The sequence below is a fragment of the Anopheles cruzii genome, chromosome 2 (genome assembly GCF_943734635.1).
Source record: "Anopheles cruzii chromosome 2, idAnoCruzAS_RS32_06, whole genome shotgun sequence".
Taxonomy (NCBI): Eukaryota; Metazoa; Arthropoda; class Insecta; order Diptera; family Culicidae; genus Anopheles; species Anopheles cruzii.
The window spans coordinates 41531474-41549957 of NC_069144.1; the positions used below are offsets into that span (position 1 = coordinate 41531474).

Genomic DNA, 18484 nt, shown 5'->3' on the forward strand with positions numbered 1-18484 from the left:
CTGTGCGGAATGGTGCGAGAAAACGCGGCGGTCAATCAAACCAACTCGGGTACAACCGCGAACATTGTACATGCGTTGTGAATGCCGGCGACTTTAACCTGGCAAACACTTTACTGTTAGTCTAGGAGTTGTATAAACAGAATTTCATTCATTCAAGAGACATGTTACAGTGCACAGAAATTGGGTAATATCTCTATTGGAAGCCAGCGATGTTGTGATGCGATCTACATCGTTGGACCTCAAAGAATTATTTTTTGAACAACTCATTTCGGAACATGAATTAATAGGTCCATGGATGAACTGCCTTTTAACATATTGAGCTATGTAAAGTAATATGTTTGCGATGATTCAGGAACCATTCATCACCTAAAAACTTCCTGCGATGCATTAATGCCAAATATCAATTGAAATCTTCTTCGAATTAGAATCCTAGATTTAAAGTCTTTTTAAAAGATAAAGATTTTTAAATCATCATCGTTCATTGATCAATTCCACATTGAATGTTTAAAAAGTTTCTAGAAGATTGCACGTATTTCGAACAGTCACAATAGAATCTATCAACAGATGGTGCATCAAGCTTAAGCTGAAATTCAGCTTAGTTCGAATGAAAATCAGTATTAAAACTGTTACTTATGTACTATTAAATATTTCCAATGCATTAAGAATGCTGGTCGTTGGTAGATTGAAAATCGACGAAGCGCTGCGCATACCATAGGTTATAGAAAACTTTTTGGGACAGTGCAATAGAATGTTGGGTGTTAGTTTCCGAACTACATCACTTTCAGTAAAATTGAACGAAGCTTTCCATATTTTATGCTCCATTCTCCACGCAAAACAAAAGACATTCCCAAGACGAGTTGATATATCAAATGGATCTTGGTAACCGAAGACTGTTTGCCATGTGCGCCTTGGCCACCGCAAGTGCAAACTCATTCGAATCGATGCGCAAAAGTCTACCTCCGATCGCGCCGTCTGCCAGCAAAGCTCGTCAATCACACTCCCACTCGAGTCGCGGCCAATGGGCTGATGTACGACGAACGAGCCCCACGGTTGATGGGTTGAGGGGGGCTGGGCGCTAAAAATAGTCCTCGGTCACGTTTGGGACGCACGACGCAACGGCCGAGGTCTGCTGTGCGAAACGCGCAAAACTGCAACAATGCAACGGGAACGGAAACGAAGCGCATTCTCGATGCGACGTTTGTTTTTTCCAGATTTTTACTGCTTTTCACGATAATCGTTTCGCGAGTTGTGGGAAGCACGGCTTCCGAGTGCAGCACGGGAAGGCGAATGCACCAAACCAAAGCAGTTCAGAGATCGCCCAGCTCGAGCTTCGAACGGCGCTTTTAGTGTTGCTTTCGACACGCTGGCTTTTACGAGGACTGCCCGTGGTGATGATGGTTGGACACAATCTCCATTTCCAACCCACAGCCGGGTTGGGTTATTGAGCGATTTGACCGCTTTTGGTCGCGAAGAGCCTCGTTACCAGGCGGCAGTAGCGGACGAGTTTTACGATGTTTACGATTTATGCCCACAGTTTCCTCTATATGGACCGCCGTGAAGGGAAGGATAATGGTGGTTGCAGATAATTTACTAGTAGAGTTGCTTCCATCTACTCGACGATTAAAGCCGCGGAGTAATGAGATCCCAAAGTTAATATTCTTATTAAAACTGAACGCACAAAGCACACTTCAAGGATCCAATCGGCAAATAATAGGTATAAATGAAGCAACCCTCCGGGCACCGGCGCTACGGCACATAAACGGCACGGCACTTTAGTTTTATTCGGCCATTTCCCACGGGGAGGCCACCCGGAGGCCCCTAAACGGTCTATTGGTTTTGCCAGTGTCCACCACGCGCTTTCATTAGTATCATTTGCCGGCATTAAGCAAACATTCACCGGCTTCACGCACACACGAAATGCCCGTTATCATTCGCCGCAGGGCGAGCAAATGATATGGAATTTCCTAACGAAATTATGCTTAATTCCAGTGGCAATCGCGGCGACGCGCAATTATCCTGGCGTGGCCGTGACCGTGGGCTGGCTACCGGTTGATCGTGGGCCGTGTGTCTCGCGCGCGGCCCGACCCGCCGACCGACGAAGGATATTGGTTCCCCTTCCCGCAGGGTATCCTTCCCAAGGATGCCGGCCCCCGTCGATCGATCGGAAGCGGATCGGTTCAAGATCGTTTGGGTGCTCGGAATCGATCCGGCCGACGCGACGACGACGACGGTGACGGTGTGTGCAATTATTTGTCCATTAGAGTGAGTCCGCGAGTCCGTGGGAGTGGGCCGGACCCCCGGGGGGTTGTAATTGAGAAATTATGTAAATGGTAATTAAATTCAAATTAATGTCAACAGTGTGCGGGCCTTACGAGGGGAGGCGACGAGTGTGTCGGTTGATTGAAATAAACGGAAAGGTGGCTTTGGCACTGGTTTTCTTACCTCGGACGGGAACGGGGACATGGTGCCCCCCGCGTGGTGGTAGAGGCCTGGGCTCAGGCGCATCAGGCGAGAGATGGAGGATGCGTTGCTTCCGTTGCTGCAGCTACTGGCCTGGCTGGCCGGAGTGCCCGGGCTGGTCACTTCCATCAGCTGCGTCAGGATGGGCGAGTGATCTGAGAAGCGTTAGGAATATGGATCGATTTTACTCTACAGTCACTCAAATTGATTCGCAGTGCAGAAATTTTAGACAATATTTAATTTTACCCCGTTTTATCCTGTGTTACTTGCCTGTTTAAGTAGTACATTAATTTTACATCAAAATTTTTGAATTCTTTTTTCTCTTCAAAACAGAGATAAACTAAATTTGAGGCACAGTCTAACTATGGGGAATTTGTGTGGGGCATTGATGGTTTCAGGACGGATCTACGGATTTTTTAAAACTTGTTTGTTTGTTTTTCATGTGGTTTGATCTAATTCAACATTTTAATTCTTATACACGCGTTCAGGGATACTAAATTAGCCATTGTTCGATATTTTAAGCTATTTCAACGCACAAAGTTATGCAGTCGGGATGTCAATTGCTCGGATATCCATCATAGTTACGGATTTTTAATGGATTATTACCTGCAAATACCCAAATGCTGATAAAAATCTTATCACTTATGCGTGTAAAAATACAAAGGAATATTGTAGGTTGATTTCTTCACCCAAACTCATATTATCCTAACAAGTTAACGTCTTGAGCGTCCTAACAAGTGAGGCCTCATAATTGCTTTCTTTTCACGCCATTTTCCTTGCCAAATCAATCACAACTTTCAACTTATTGTCTTTCAATCAATTTTTAATTTTACTTATTCTGAGTGGCTTTTGACGCTTACAAAGCGCCTCCAATGACATCAGTGCTCTTCTTGGTTCCGGATTAACGTTTTCGATATTTTCAATCTTAAAACTACATATTTTTTCATAATGTTCTATACCAATTCTCGGTAGCAATGTACATGAAATGCGAAATGTGCATATTGGTTTTTCTCAAATTATAGAAGGGTCTATTAGCTTTCTAATGAAATACAATGTGGGGACACTATCAGTTGGTTTAACAGAGTTGGTATAAGTTGGTTTAACAGAGCAATTTTTAGCACTCTTTCAACTTTGACTTCGTTGCAAATAATTTTCTTTCAATACAAGAATGTTGTGCCAGTCTTGTGTAAGTCCCAAGTGGACTCGAAAGTGCGACCTACACAGTATAAAGTACGGTAGTCATGCTTTGATTGTTTAATTTGATTTAATTTGATTGGCAGAAGCTATTCTATAAAATTAAAATACTTTCCGTTGATAGTAAATGGTGGGCAATATTATAACAAATCAACTAACGGTGCTTAACTTTAAAATCTACTTAATTCATAGGAGTATTTAAAATGAAAGAAATAACTAAGGAAATAAAAATTTAATGTTCTTGTTGCACTTACCGGCACTGTTGAGCTGCAGCATGGGCGACTCCATCGTGTCGAACTCCGGAAACGTCGCATGGTGCTGATGGAACTCGTTCAACCGAGGACTACCGGAGGGACCGAACGGGCCCGCTTGTCCACCGGTGCTAACCGGGGCCGTCGCTGCCTGGCGCTGCACCTGGGGCATCTCTGGCGACGTAAGGCCTCCGAACGATGCCCGGGGACTCGGGATTGACAGCTTCAGCGGGGCCTGGCGTTTGCCAGGAGGCAGTTCCGAGTTGCGGCGCGGAATCAGCGGCAGAATGAGGACATCCTCCTCGGTCGGCGTGTCGGCAGGGGGGGAAGTGCCAACTCTGGCGCTACCATTTGACAGCGTGGGTAGCCGAAGGTTCGAGAATGGACTCGCCATATTTTCACTTTCACTACGACCAGTTGCCGTCGGTCGGAAAATGCGCGACTCACGCAGTAACACTACCCGTAACACGGGCCACCAGAAGGGAATTCTTCCGTCGGCAATAGTTTATTCGCCTGCGGTGGGATTCAAACGGTAAACATGAAAACCATTTCGGAATGGATGCTGCGAGCCATGCTCGGTGGTGCCGTTTCGCGGAAAATTGACCCAGTGTTTACACGCCACCAAGAAACGATCGCGGTTGAGAGCGTTCCATTTCGTTCGGGAATCGGTTAGCTGGTGTGCGTTTGTTTAAGAAGCGTCCGGTTTATTTGCGCTTTTTTCAATAAGTCTTCATACTTTTTGAACAGAAAATTTCAATTATTTGCATAAAAATTGCAACACAAATGGACGCTGCTCATCGCTTAAAGAATCCCATTTTTTCATAACGTTCAGCTGACGAGCGGATTAACGTTACGAAGGACGTCCGTCCGTCGGATGCTAAACATTCGAACAACTTTACAAGATTGCTGACCCCACAAGACAGCAGATGCAATATTTTAACCATGTCTTTCCAATCCGACGCATCTCGGCACCAGTATTTATGCCTTGATGGAGCTCAGCTTAACCTCCGCTCATCACGTTCGGGAGTCCCATGTTCGTTTCGCTATAATTTTGCCGAAACAAAATCCGATCTCGGCGATAATAAAAAATATACACGCCCACCGGAACCATCCGTCGATGCGCCATCACATGCGCGGGCAATATTTTATGTTCGCCCGAAGCCAAACATTCTAATCCCGACCGATTACTGGCCAGACGATGAGGAAGCCGGTCGCGGATCGCACATTTTCGTGCGTGTCCGTGCGTGGTTGCCCTTCGAAAATCTTCACTTCCTCTGACGGACCTGTCAGACAGCTCTCGACGACGACACGGACGTCGATGGACCGCGTGACCTTTGGCTGGCCACGTTCCATCCCTTTTCCCGTGCGGGGCGCGGAGGGGGACCATCGCAGGGTGGGACTCACAGTTTGTTGTTTATTTTGGGGTCCAACATTCGGCGTGTTCGCCGCACATTCTCACGCGATTGGCCGCGTCGTGCGGATTTTACTTTTGTTTGTTTTATGCTAAAAATAGCGGGAAAATTACCGACCGAACCGAGCCGAGCTCCCAATATGAATGGGTGTTTTCATTCGTTTTTTTTTTGGGTGATCCACGAAGGTTTGCATCTCGCAAAAGTCCAGGACCGCGTGCTCCAGCCGATCGTTGATTCAAACGGCACTGAAGCCAAACCGGGAACCTATTTGCCAAAACGAACCGCCACAAGATCGTCGAAAGAGTTGGCGCACGTGCGTCAAAAAACTGGCCCAATTTCCCTTTCGATTCCGAGCTGACAGTCCGCTTCATTGCGTTAATTGGACGATGGATGGCAGTGCGGGAGACGTCCAAAATAAATAGCATCAAACGAATGGTGCTCCGTCCGGGCGCTCCGGCCAAGATAAATCAAAATTGAAATCAACCCGGCCGTAGTCCTTGGTGAATTTTAAATTTGAATACAATGAACACCAGCCGTCATTCGGTGTGTCTCGTTAATTAATGGCACGACATGCGTTTAGTGGCGGCAAACATTGGTAGCCGCCGGAGAAAACCGGAAAGTCGAACGAAAGCCCCACTTCAGGCAACCTTCGGCCCGCGGGGGGCACCATGAGCTTTAATTTAGGCCAGCGCCGGCGTAAAGTGAAACATCACCAACTGTCAGCGTGGGTGAACACTGCGCACCCCCCCGGGCCTCTTGAGCATAACGATCGCCGCCGACTGCACCGGAAGCGTGTGGGAGGTTGGCCAAAGTGGTTAAGCGTTAGTAAAGTTCGCCGAAGCACACCGGCTGACATTTGCCTGTTTTTATCGCCAACCCCGCCATCCCCAAACCGGACCGAGCGGGGAGCGCACGCGCCCACCATAAAACCTTCGGCCATCGGGCCATCAACGGTAGCTCAGGCTCAGGCCGCGCACACGTTGGATGCACGTGAAACTTCACGTTCACGCTCTCCGAAGAAAGAAATACGCAAGGCACGGAAAGGCACGGGAAAAAAAACAAAGATCACACACGGGCGGGCGCACCACAAAGAACGGAGAGAAAAACGCAAAACAAACTCCGGTCCGGAGAGGTGGCCTTCGGGGCCTCGTGGCCCGCTTTTGGACCTGAGCCGGAGCCGAGTGACGCCACGTGTCACGTTCGTCGTGCGACGCACCTTGCGCACACGCACGGTCACAGCCTCGGTGTGCATCGAGTCAATCGCGAATCGATCAATCGTCGATCGTGCGCACTCATCCGCGCCGTATCCTGCGATCAGCATCACGATGTGAGAAGCAATCAACAAACCGATTTCGTCGGCCAAATTCGCGAACCTACACACACACACACGCCCGCGCAATCTCACACACAACACACACGTCGCGATCGCGCCCGAAATGGTGCTTTTATCGGCGAAGGAGTGCGAGAAAGGGATCTCAGCCGCGTCGCGTTCGCGTTGACGCGTCCGATCGCGTTCATCGATGCCGACCGAATGCGCGCGATGCAACTCGCGAACGCGAGCCAGAACCGCGCCGCGAGGCTGGCGACGATACGACACCCGAAGCACCAACGACGACGAGGACGACCGTGCGGCGATCGTCGATCGATCAAATGTTGATCCAATAATTATTAAATAAAAATACTAAAAAGTATAATTCAACACGCGTGCAATCAAAACGATCAATCGATCAAAACTCCGTGTGGCCGGAGTGGCGGACCCGAGCAGATCGCTCGGTCCTTGCCGACGACCCGACGATACCTCCTCCGTTTGGCGCCATCTGTTGCGTGCGAAAACCGGCATAGGGGAAAATGAGAAAAACACGAACCCATTAAAGGAAACAGAAACAACCTTTTTTTCTGGAGACGTGCAAATTGTTTTAGTGGTGCCAAACCAGCACCAGCTTTTTGGAACGGTTAGCGATCAAATTACGGTTCAACTATCAAAGAATCGTCGGCGATCGTTCCGGGACGGAATGATATACTGTGTTGACCGACCGCTAGCGGCCTCAAATTGAACGATAAATTAGCATTTCATTTGTCCTGACACACCGCACATTGGATCATATGGTCTGCGATTGGTCGACTGACCGACACCGGACCACCGGGATGAGTTTATTGATTTAATTTTGCCTGCGAATGCCATTTGTCACCGATCGCGTCAGATGTTGCACAATTTGCCGCGCGAAATGCCGCCGGAATGGCAATGGAGTGAAATTGATTGCAGAAATGGAACCGTGTTATACTTTGTATTGCATAATTGGTTTGGTGCTCATAATTTTACGATCGGTAGCGGATCCGTTCATCTCATCCGTTCTGTTCTACGATCTGCTTTATCGGGGTTAAAATATTCAACCCCACAGCGCTTAACATTGATGCGATGCCAGAAACACAGCGGAATTTTGCCGCAATTGGACACAATAAAGGTTCTATTTTTCTCTCCCGATCATATCAGAGAGGCGCCATCCGGGAAGCTAGATTCCGACGAGCAATAAAACGGACGGTGCAACATTATTTGCCTCGCTGGGCCAATTTAATAATTCCGCTTTAATGCTACAAATGTTAGCTAAACTTTTCGCTCACAAAACCGATCGTGCTTCGGTCTCACGTGATTCGCCCTGCTGAAGCCTAGTTTTGTGATCGAGCGATCGTTGACGATCTGGTCGAACGTGACCTTACGGGGAAACACACCGGGCCGCGGGGTGGAGATCATAAATATGTATTTAGACAGCGCGGCGAGCGGGTGCTAAATTATTGGCGACACTCAAAAGTGCAGCACGTTCACATAGCCAGAAGTGGTGGGGAACGAACGGACGGCGCCATCATCATCCGCGACGAATCGATAATTGTTGTGCCCACCATCCGGTGGCGGCCACCATCGATTTCGGACCCCCCTCGATCGATCGAGTGGAGCTATGTTTACTGCCGTAGCTCCGGGCGCTTTACGCATTTACATTTTAATTACCGCGTTCGCTGGTGGCGTTGCTGAAACGATTTATTAATTTCGAATGCCTTCGGCAACGCCGGCAAGCCACGCCTGTGGATTTTTGCGCGCTGCGTCTCTATCGAGCGTTATTTCAATTCTAAGGCCATTCACTAGCCACCCCGCGCCGGCCGGGGGCCTAGGTTTGTCGAGAGGAAGAGAAAAGGATCTCCTTCAGCTCCGGACGGCAAGCTGGTGGTGGTGGTGGTGAGTAGAAAATCTCACAAATGATCGATTGATCTGATGCCTGTATGCTCGCTGACACCGCAAGGCACCACGCACCGGCCGATACCGGAGTATCGTATTTCGATTGGATCGACGATTTGATTGTCACCGAAGGTTGCAGTAAGCCCTGGGTCATAATTAGCTGTCCTCGGAGATCAGCGTCGTTTACTGCAAAATTATATCGATAGGCCTTCAATGACATTTGCTTGGGAGCGATACGATAAAATTATTTGATACTATAAAACGAAAACGATAACACTTTAAATAAAAAAAAAACAATAGTTTAAGACTGAATTATGTACAACTAATAAAAATTCGAAAGGCAACGAAACACAGTAGTGCCCAGTCTGCCTAGAACACCCGTTTCGAACCAGCGTTAACCTTGCTCGTAAAGGTTTTATATTTATTTGCAAACACTTCGATACACATTTGGTTTTTACCGCATGCCGGACCGGGCCGACCTCGGATTCGCGAAATGAGGCCACAATCCCGGGGATGTGCTTCGCGCCGATATTGAGGTCAAAGTTACGGACGCCGAGCGCGCAAAAACCGCGATAGTAAAGGGCCAATCCGTTTCGAAACTCGCTCGGGTGTAGCCCGATTTCCACCGGCTCGGCACCGGATTGGTGCGGTTTGGTGGCAAATATTTGAATTCTGCTGTCGGCACTTTTGGCGTTTGGCTTCCAAAATTTACGCTTCGCGAACTGTGTTTACACGCAAAACTGTGAACCGTTTTTGGCAGCACACGGGTTTTTAATGCTTCGAGCGTTTTTTTGTTATGATTTGGAGTTTTCACTTTTAGTTTACTTTTTGTTCACTCGGTTCGGTAGCTGGAGTTCGGCGTTGCACGTGTTTCGGCATCAAATGATTTTTTTCCCACGAGCGTCACGATTATGATTATTATGATTAGGGTAATGAAATACTTTTGCACACATTCTTGAAGTGGCATAATGTTTTCCTTTTTTCTAAAACATTAACCACTACGGAATGTCAGAGAACATTAAAAAATCAATGATCCTTTCGAAGGTCCTTGAAATTTGCGGCTCGCCAAACGTTCAAGACGCATCCTTACCATCTCATCGCATATTCCCATATGGTCTAGTGGCTAGGATATCTGGCTTTCACCCAGAAGGCCCGGGTTCGATTCCCGGTATGGGAAGAGAGAGACATACTTTTTCGTGTTATTGGCTTCCGATCTTACGAATCCTTTTAGAGAAACAATACCGTAAGGCTTTTTTTAAGTTCCAGGACCAATTTATGTTTTCAAATAACACAAAATTATACTTTCCACATATTGTATAGTGCAGCATTTCTTTCAAGCTTTTATAGAAAAGTCGGCTTTGTTACATTTTGTACAATCACTGTCCTGTTTATGTATATATTTTCATGTGTATATACCCATTATACATATGCATGTGTTGTGATTCTCTTGAGTGGAGTGTCCAGTTTCCACTTATTCCGTGTCATGTTCTGTGTGTTACGTGTTCCGTGTTCCAAGAGTTCTCCGAACGTTGCTCTGAGTTGCTTTTTTATATGTGCTGTAATCCTTTTTCCCTCTTCTATCGCCAATTTACCCTTCACAGCTATCACCATGTGTGTCAAAATATACAAGTATATACACGAGAGAGATTACTGGTTGCTTATATGCCGGGTGGCCGCTCCAGATTGAACTCCGAAATCGTTGGCATTTTTACCAATCGGTTATCCGTTCATTCGAAAATGCGACTTTAAGGATTAGCAACAAATTTTTAACAATTTATGTTCACAATATATTTTATTGTTGCGGTTTTCTAATACCCATGCGCCGGAGTCCGGATGCCGGACCGAGTGTGTCTAGTTTATGAGTTACACACAGGGTGCCATCCCCAAATCCGGTGCTTGTAATCGACCATCTTCTTCCAACACGTGCGTCTGTAAAAAAATCCTTATCCTCCCTATATGTGGTTGAGTTCTACCAATAATGTATGTATGACTATCTTTTCTTTATAATTTTTCCCTGAACATACAGAAAGCATTGCTCGGTGCAGCCGCCGGAGCGTTCGAGCCGCATTGGCATTTTGCACGGTGCGTCCTCTGGGACTCTAATTTACCAAACGTTTCTTCACGCAAACGGCTCTACGCTAAGGGATGATACGCCTTGGCGTTGCGAACGAACGAGAACGCTGGAAACAATTTTAGGAAAGGACCAGATCGTTGTTCGTAAAAGAAAACAACTCCAAACATCTCTATCTCTATGCACAGAAGTCAGTAGAATTTCGTTGGCGGTCAATTAAGCTTCCCCACGCTATTGTCACGATTAGGTCTTAAAATTGGTTGGGTATTGGTTGAGTTTTGTTCCATCTACGATAACTGTTTGCTATTTCCTAAAAAAGTGTTGTTCCTTTTTGTCATAATTTACCGTTTGCCGCCTGGCCGCCGCCTGCTTCCCCGGCTGGCTTCCGCTGGCGAGTGCAAACTTATCACTAGTGTTACGGTTTTATTTGCAAATTTCTTGCATCACTGCTTTGGTTGGTTGGTTGAAACCGAAAGTTTTCCTTACTGTGCGCTATTTTACCATGTGGTTCGTGAACGGAACGGAACGGCCGCTTTTCATCTTCCGTCGTCCGTCACAAGTGTATAACGTGCTCTGGCCCGAACGCGATCCCGTAGAGCAGTGTCAATTTCGCTTACGGCTTTCGCATTTTACAAAACGAGGATAGTTTGAATGCTGGATTAAGTACATTGGTTGCCTCCGGTGTACACCGGATGGGCAGGTATATGGGCAGTAAAAATGCAGGAAGATTGTTCCGTTGTGTTGTGTTGGTCAATGTGTGTCGGTCGGTTGCGAAAGGGACTGGAAACGGAATTTTGTTGCAGGGTTGAAGGTGTAGAACAGAACGGCTTTCCCTGGTTCCACATTATCACATTGCCAAGTGGGAAAAACGTGCAACAGAATCAAAATGTAAGCATCTACCAGGTTTCGAGATATCCAAGCCGTGGGCTCCACAGAGCACAATGAGTGATATAAACCGCGCCCAAGTACGCGCTTGTCTCCCATGATGATGGACTTCGTATTTATCGCTATATGTCGTTTAACCATATCCTGGCATGTTATAGTGTGTTGGCCCGTTCTATATCGGTAGTTGTTTATGCTAATATTTACTCTTCGCTTCGTGCTTCCATTGTGAGAACGTAATGCTATATCAATTTCATATGCTCCTACAGCGAATAGCAGCAATACAGTAAAATTGTGGCGACAACATCATCTACGACACGACTATACGCTGGCTCTGGCATGTTTGCTTCACAAGTACTACGTTGCATATGTCCGGCTCTGGAACCTTGACTACCGTGGGTTAAATACAATCAGTAGTAAACGTTTCAACCGTTGCTAGTGCATCATACAAGCAGAGTATATAATGTTTGTAAAGCTTCGGACTCTACGGTCTGACCTTAGACAGCAGCAGCAATGTCTTTCCTTTATATCATCGTAATGCTCTACTCGGAAACTGCTATCTTCCACGCCTCTTTCTCGTTTAGAATAAAAATGTACGTCCGCAATTTAGTGTACAACTTCAACCCGTTCCTCATTTTAACGATAATTATTGTTTGTGCCGCGGCAAATTGTTTTCTGTTCAAACTTTGCGTATGACTAAATGCATTTAGCTGGTACCTGGGACCCGTGGGTTTCCCTTTTTCAAGGTTTTTAATATCGAGCATCCACGTTTGCTTGAGTATGCATCTATCAATAAATAGTGCCCATTTGCACCGGAACTTGCGCCCCCCTTATAGGATGCTCTGCTCTGCTCATCGTCCCCGTTCGGGCGGCAGTCGGATGGTGGGTTTCAAATGACCCGCATTTTCAGTCAACCACCAGTCAGAGTGTGCCCCAAACCCGAACGACGACAACGGTTCAGATGCTCGACAGTATAGCCCAAAATGGTGCGATAGACACTGTTGCCAATAACAGACATCGACGATGAGTACATAAAAAACAACACCTTTTCCTCCCATATCCGATCCCAGGTGGTAGGATTACAAGGACTAATTGCTGGATATTTGGAGCTTCATTTCAGCAAACTCAGCGCCATATTTACTTGTTTCTGTATATTCTTGGGTTGTTTTCCAGCATAGCGTAGGAACGTTACTAACAATTTAGAGTTCTTGGCTCTCGCGAGCCGAATACCAAAGGATCAAACACTCACACACTCGGCAATGCACTATATACACTCGATTATTTGATAACAATTGAATATATTATGTGTGTGTGTGTTGTTAATTTTGTGTTCAAATTCATCTCTTCATACCGCTTGGTGGCACCGCAGCTTTTTGGGCATTCGTTCTACAGTTTGCAGATGCTCATCCAGGGACACTACTAGTCACATTCGAGGTTCCATAGGGGCACATCCTTGCCCGTGCCATTTGTCGCTTTTCTTTCCATTTGCACTCCTCTGCTCGCGTGTGTGTATGTGTATTTCAAACGTAGAAAGCAAAAAGAGAAAGGCAAAGAAAGGAGAAAGCAGCATACTTACATGAAACAGCAATCAAAAAAATTCAAGAACAAAAAATCTACGGAAACAGCAAACAAAATGAAGACAAGACACACAGAAGAAGAAAACGTAACGAATGGTAAAGAATGAAACCAATAGAAAACCACAAATGTGTTTGTTTGTTGTTTGTATTTGTGTACGTGTCTCGCATTCTCTCTCTCCTCTCACTCTTTCTCCTCTTAACCGGTTCCACCCCATCATTGACCGTTTCCTCACTCTTCCGTAATTCTACACCCACCCGTCCAGTCCTTTCTCTTATCAAATATACACATTCTTATAAAGCTACGGGGCCGCCGCTGGCATGTTCGATTACTAACTCCTCTCCTAACTGATCGCTATCGTTTACATCTAAATCAGTGCTTAAACTTTGTCCCGTTTGTGGGCGCAGTGTGTGTGTTTGTGTCGGGAGAATAGTGCTTCAGCATTCGTGGCGCTGCGCTCAGTAGATCCAATTAGGAGTTGCTGACAATGCGTTTGTCTTTACTTTCCCCGCGGGTTCGCTTAAACATGCTGATGCTTTACACAAAGTAAACAGAAGAACACATAGTGTTTCGTAATGAAGATGCGCCTCTGTCAAGTGGTGCACCTCCAAGTGGTTCGTTTCAGTTCTGTCCTAGTAATGTACCAATATTTGTCCTAAACACTCTGCCCATCGTAACTAAAGCTATTCCGTTACACAGTTCTCGATTACACTACACGGACAATGCATAGTCGATCTACGCGAACCATCGGTCCAATCACCGTTATTGTTGGTTCAACCGGGTGCTTTTTCATCGAGAGTAAAATTGACTAAAAATAAACACAGAACATGAAAAGAAAATCGCCAATCAAACCAAAGAGAACCGAAAACTCGAAAAAGATACACTAAATCGTTGTTTCTCATTCCTCAAATGTTCCGTCGGAATCGTCGTCGGACTCAATGTACAGCAGCGCCATCTAGCGATAACTGCACGGAAGAACGCAACCCATACGCTAACGCACGCAGCCATCGTTTTAGCAAAGACATTAACCATAAGGATTTCATTTTGCGATACATTTTTACTGTGTTGATCACTACGATTTTCTGATTTTCTTTTAATACCTCTAGCGGTTAGTCGTTAGTGCGGAGCAACGTTACTATCATTCCTTTTTCCCAAATTACAGCTGTACACGCCCCGGATTGCCTTCTCATGATTTAATAGCAACAGCAACCATACAGTGTCACCATCCTTCCATGATCATATGTTTTTCGTCATTTTGCTAATTATCTGTTAGCACGCATGCTTTCCCATTTCGATAACACGCTGCGTGCCGGTCGCTTAACATTACCATAAAACATTTCGCTGCAGCTTCATTCCACGTGCTTGCTGATGTTCGAAGGAGAACTTATACAAAAGCATAAGACATACCAGATTTGTTGCTCTGTGTCGAAAAAACAATAGTCTAACACGTCTAATTACGTCAATAAAACAGGAAGGAAGAAAACACTAATAATGAGATCTTACGAACATATTTGCGATTCGTCGGCGGCGCAATGACGCTGTGTGTATCCATTTGCTTTTGCTCTCCACTGCAGTGGCAGTTTCGCACGTTTCGCACGGCAGCGATGGCTGTTTCTTTTTAACTAAAACCCATGGTTGGTTGCAGAACGCGGCATTTAGGATGCCTTCATTGCCCGGTTTCATCAACCTGTGCCTGAATTGGTAGGCTTTCCGACCTCCTCGACCTCTCTTTCATTTTGACTGAACACAATTGTTGTAAACTGGCTTATTGATACGATGTAATCTCCACTGACAATATGCTCGTTTAAAGGTATAGTATGCGCGTTAGTCCACCGTACTATTCTTCCTTCATTCATACACCCCGCTCCGGTTAAGCTTAAACCAATCTTAAGAAATGTAGATACTTTTCTTTTAAAAGCTACAATGGGTAAAAGGATGAGCAGCAGCAGATTGAGAAATGATTTTGCTAGTTTTGAAATCAATCATATGATGCTTAGAGTCTATTATTTACAATTGCGGGTCGATCGGATGAAATCCGTACATCCCCTTTCCTTTGCTTGTGGCGCTCGGGATGGTCACCCGAAACACCAGTTTTTGCAAACCTCTGCTCAACTCATCTCATTGCAAATAACACTGCGAAACAGTCTGGTAGGTTGCTCTATTCGTATGTTATGGTTTGAGGGAGCGAGCAAAATACGTGTGTAACTTTCTGCAAGAGCATCTGCGGCGCTCCGAACTAATGTGTATAACTAAAACGAGTTCGATAGTATCGTCAAGAGTCAATTTCTGCATGCAGTATGATGGTGATCAGCTATCTTGAGAGCCCACCGCCACCAGACAAACAGAGACCAAGGGGGCGTAGAGTTCATTAACGTAAATTCATGTCCAAAATGGTGTGTCAGATTTGCTACCGGGTAGGTAGAGATGAACTATTTAAATTAGTATCCAATTCTTCTCGTGCGTCAGTAGTATTACACTTTGGTTCCGTTGGCGTCACACCACCGTGGTTCTTCCTGTTTGCCGTGAAAAAGATGATGCAACTGGTGGTAGGAAGGGATACCGTTGTCAAATTGCTGCCGCTGCTGTTGTTGTTGCTGGCGTAAAGTAGACCGTGCCATAGCGATTGTGGTGGGTCGTAACATAACAGCTGCGGCACTGGTTCTCCCACTCGAATGCCACACCACACCCCCCAGGCTGCGATCGCTGTGGTGAGCGTTGAGTGAGACTAGCCATAGAGCTTCTCAACCGATTGTAGGTGCGATGTTAATAGGCTTTCTTGTACCTTTCTTGGCGCCATTTCGATCATTGCTTGGCCTGAAAGGGAGGATGGATGGTCGTTGTCATCGCTTTCGCGCATCGTTCCATTTTACGCGGCCATCGCTTCATTGTGTCATTCCCATTGGTGCGGCGACGGTGGCAGTTCGGAAGGGTGAGCTACGGTGGAGCTACGCGGTTTGTAGTGCAGGGTTGTTGGGAAGAAAAGGTAAACGAGAATTTGCTTGAGTAAATGCAATTCGGAGCAGAGGACTAAAAACAAAACGATCTGTGCACAATAAAAATAATGGCGTTATACGATTAGGGAGAGAAAACTCATTCCGTTATTAGTGCATAGAGAGCATGCTCACGGGCAAATCGGGGATACAGTATAAACAGAAACACACAACGCATACGAATACAGTAATCCTATTGGTTTTGTTAGACACGTGGAAGTCATTGATCGCATTCAATTGTATTCAACACTCTTCGGTAGACAGTTAAGCAAATCTAATGCCATTGGACAAGGAGAGCATCCAAATCTCATCATCAAAGAGTTTTTTTTTTAATTTCAATCCGAACTAAATCAAACTGCTCTTTGAACCATGGTTTTTGGATCGCTAAGGTTTGGCAGTTTGCAAGGTTATACAGGCACTTTATTAATGCCACTTCATTTTAGGGTTTAAAGTTATGATTCTGTTAATATCAATAAGCTAGTTATCGGACAGCAGGCTCTGTTCTTAAATGTACAACTTAAAATTATTGTTTTTTTGGTTTTTTTTTGCTAATAAGAGAAGTATGTGACGAATGTGGAATGTTAGCGGTACAGAGTAGAGGTAAATATGGGTATTCTGCTTCAAACCCGATGGTTCGCTTTGTGCGGTCACCAGTTCTCCATCGCGAGGACTGCCGAGTGGCGGAAGCATGGCTATTGGGAGGGCGCTTTTGGGTGGAAGTTAGACAGGCAGGGCCAAAATAGTTTCAGGGCGGGCGTGTGGATGGATGAAGGGGTAAGTGAAGCGCATACAAAGAAAGAGAGGTAGAGAGAGTGAGCACTGAGCTTATGCCGAAGAGTAAAGCATTGGTGTAAGGACACCAGACAGTATCGAAGCGTTGGAAGATTTGGCTGTTGTTTCATTAAATGATTAGTAGAAATGTAGTCAAAATTGTGAAACATCTGGGACCATCTGTTGGTCCATCCACCATATAGAAGTGACTACATAAAACGTTTATAGTACAATAGTGAAAAAATGATAAATGTTGCATTTCAATCATTTTTGGTTTTATTCTGTTTAGTCATTTAGCATTTCGAGCTTTTGGTTGTTGAGCATTCCTTCCTTTCAATATCATAACAGAACAATAAACATTGTGTTGATAAAAACTTGAGGAACTTGAGGGTGAATACGAACAGTTTGAAACGAAAACGAATATCTGGAGTTTACTAAAAGAATACTATCAAACAATGCAAAGTACAGGAACAGGATCAAACGATATGTACGGAAGGAAGTGAAAAAATTAAGCCCTGCGTGATTTTCATAGTTTGTCTAAGATTTGGGCTCGCTTGCAGTGTCGCATTCGCATTCGCAATCACAAAAGTAAACACAAGAGAAACGACATCCAGCAGCAGTGTTTTGGGTAGGTTAGGTTAGTGTATGTGTCAGTCAGGCCAACCAAAAGACGAAATGGTTGGAAGACGTTAATAAAATTGAAACACAAACAAACATATGAACAAATGCATCGCAATGAATAGAAACGAAAAGGCAACAGAAAGAGAAAGCACGAGGGAACAGAACTGGCGAGGCGAGCGATGAAGGGAGAGAGAGAGAGCGGGGAGAGATAGAAGGGTTACACGTGTGATGAATGAAGTGACTAATAAAATGGGACACGATGAAATGGGGAAAGCAAATAAAACAAAAGTAGACTTGAAACTGTTGGAAACAGACACACACCTATTGATGACGGTGTTTGAAGAATTGATCATCGGTTCCAATCAATTGCGCCATCCTCGTAAGCCCGTACCCCACTAGAGAGAAAGAGAGAGAGTGTGCGTGTGTGCGTGCAGAAGAGTCGACATGGCCCGGTGTGCAGGGCTCCGCACCAGCACTTCTCTAAATGGCAAGGACCGTGAAGGTGCTAAGCCGACATGTCGCGGTGCCACCGTCGTCCTTCGCAGTGCAGTTTCGGGGAACGTAGTCGTCGTCGTCGTTGTCGTCATCGTCGTCATCGTTGGACGAGAAGAGAGGATTTAACAAAATCGCGTGACCTCTTCCCGATCGAAAGGCTGGCGTCTGCATTAATTCTCAGTTCTTTTTAGTGCTATTCGGAGTGAGCGAAGTGGAGTAGGCGAAGTAGAAAGGGGTCGCGCCCTCAGTTGGTCGTCGCTCCGTTTGCAGTCACTGCTGTGCGCTGATCGCAGATTCAGATATTGCTCTTAAGGCTCTAACCAGTAACAGTGAAGTGGTGGTGCTGGAGATGGTGCGCCGGCAGTAGAGTGGTGACGATAGTAGAGGTGATGCTGGCAGCCGTCACCGTCGTGGCAGTAGCGATGGCTGGTGGCAGAGTGGCGCTGGTGGCAGAGTGGCGGCGGTGGTGGTGGTGCATCGTGGGACAAAAAGTTGGCGGCCACAAGTGAGAGAGGTGCAAAGACTATATTCACAAG

At 45.9% G+C, this 18484-nt stretch overlaps 2 protein-coding genes and 1 non-coding gene across 3 annotated transcripts in view; 1 reads left to right on the forward strand and 2 right to left on the reverse strand.

Moving 5' to 3' along the window:
• Positions 1-4299, reverse strand: part of LOC128279081 (NAD(+) hydrolase sarm1-like) — a 45761-nt gene extending 41462 nt beyond the window's left edge. Inside the window, exons 1-2 of the mRNA XM_053017802.1 lie at positions 3909-4299; positions 2443-2615 (exon numbers count right to left, since the gene is read on the reverse strand). Coding sequence (XP_052873762.1) covers positions 2443-2615; positions 3909-4299 — 564 coding nt within the window. The remainder of the gene's footprint in view (positions 1-2442; positions 2616-3908) is intronic.
• A 5349-nt stretch (positions 4300-9648) lies between these two features.
• On the forward strand, positions 9649-9720 carry Trnae-uuc (transfer RNA glutamic acid (anticodon UUC)). Its single transcript has one exon. It is a non-coding gene; the product is annotated as a tRNA-Glu (tRNA).
• Positions 9721-13220: 3500 nt separating this feature from the next.
• LOC128268791 (serine/threonine-protein kinase NLK) overlaps positions 13221-18484 on the reverse strand; it is a 75464-nt gene continuing 70200 nt past the window's right edge. The window contains exon 9 of the mRNA XM_053006010.1: positions 13221-16016. Within this exon, the coding sequence (XP_052861970.1) occupies positions 15962-16016 (55 nt within the window). The 3' untranslated portion in view covers positions 13221-15961. The remainder of the gene's footprint in view (positions 16017-18484) is intronic.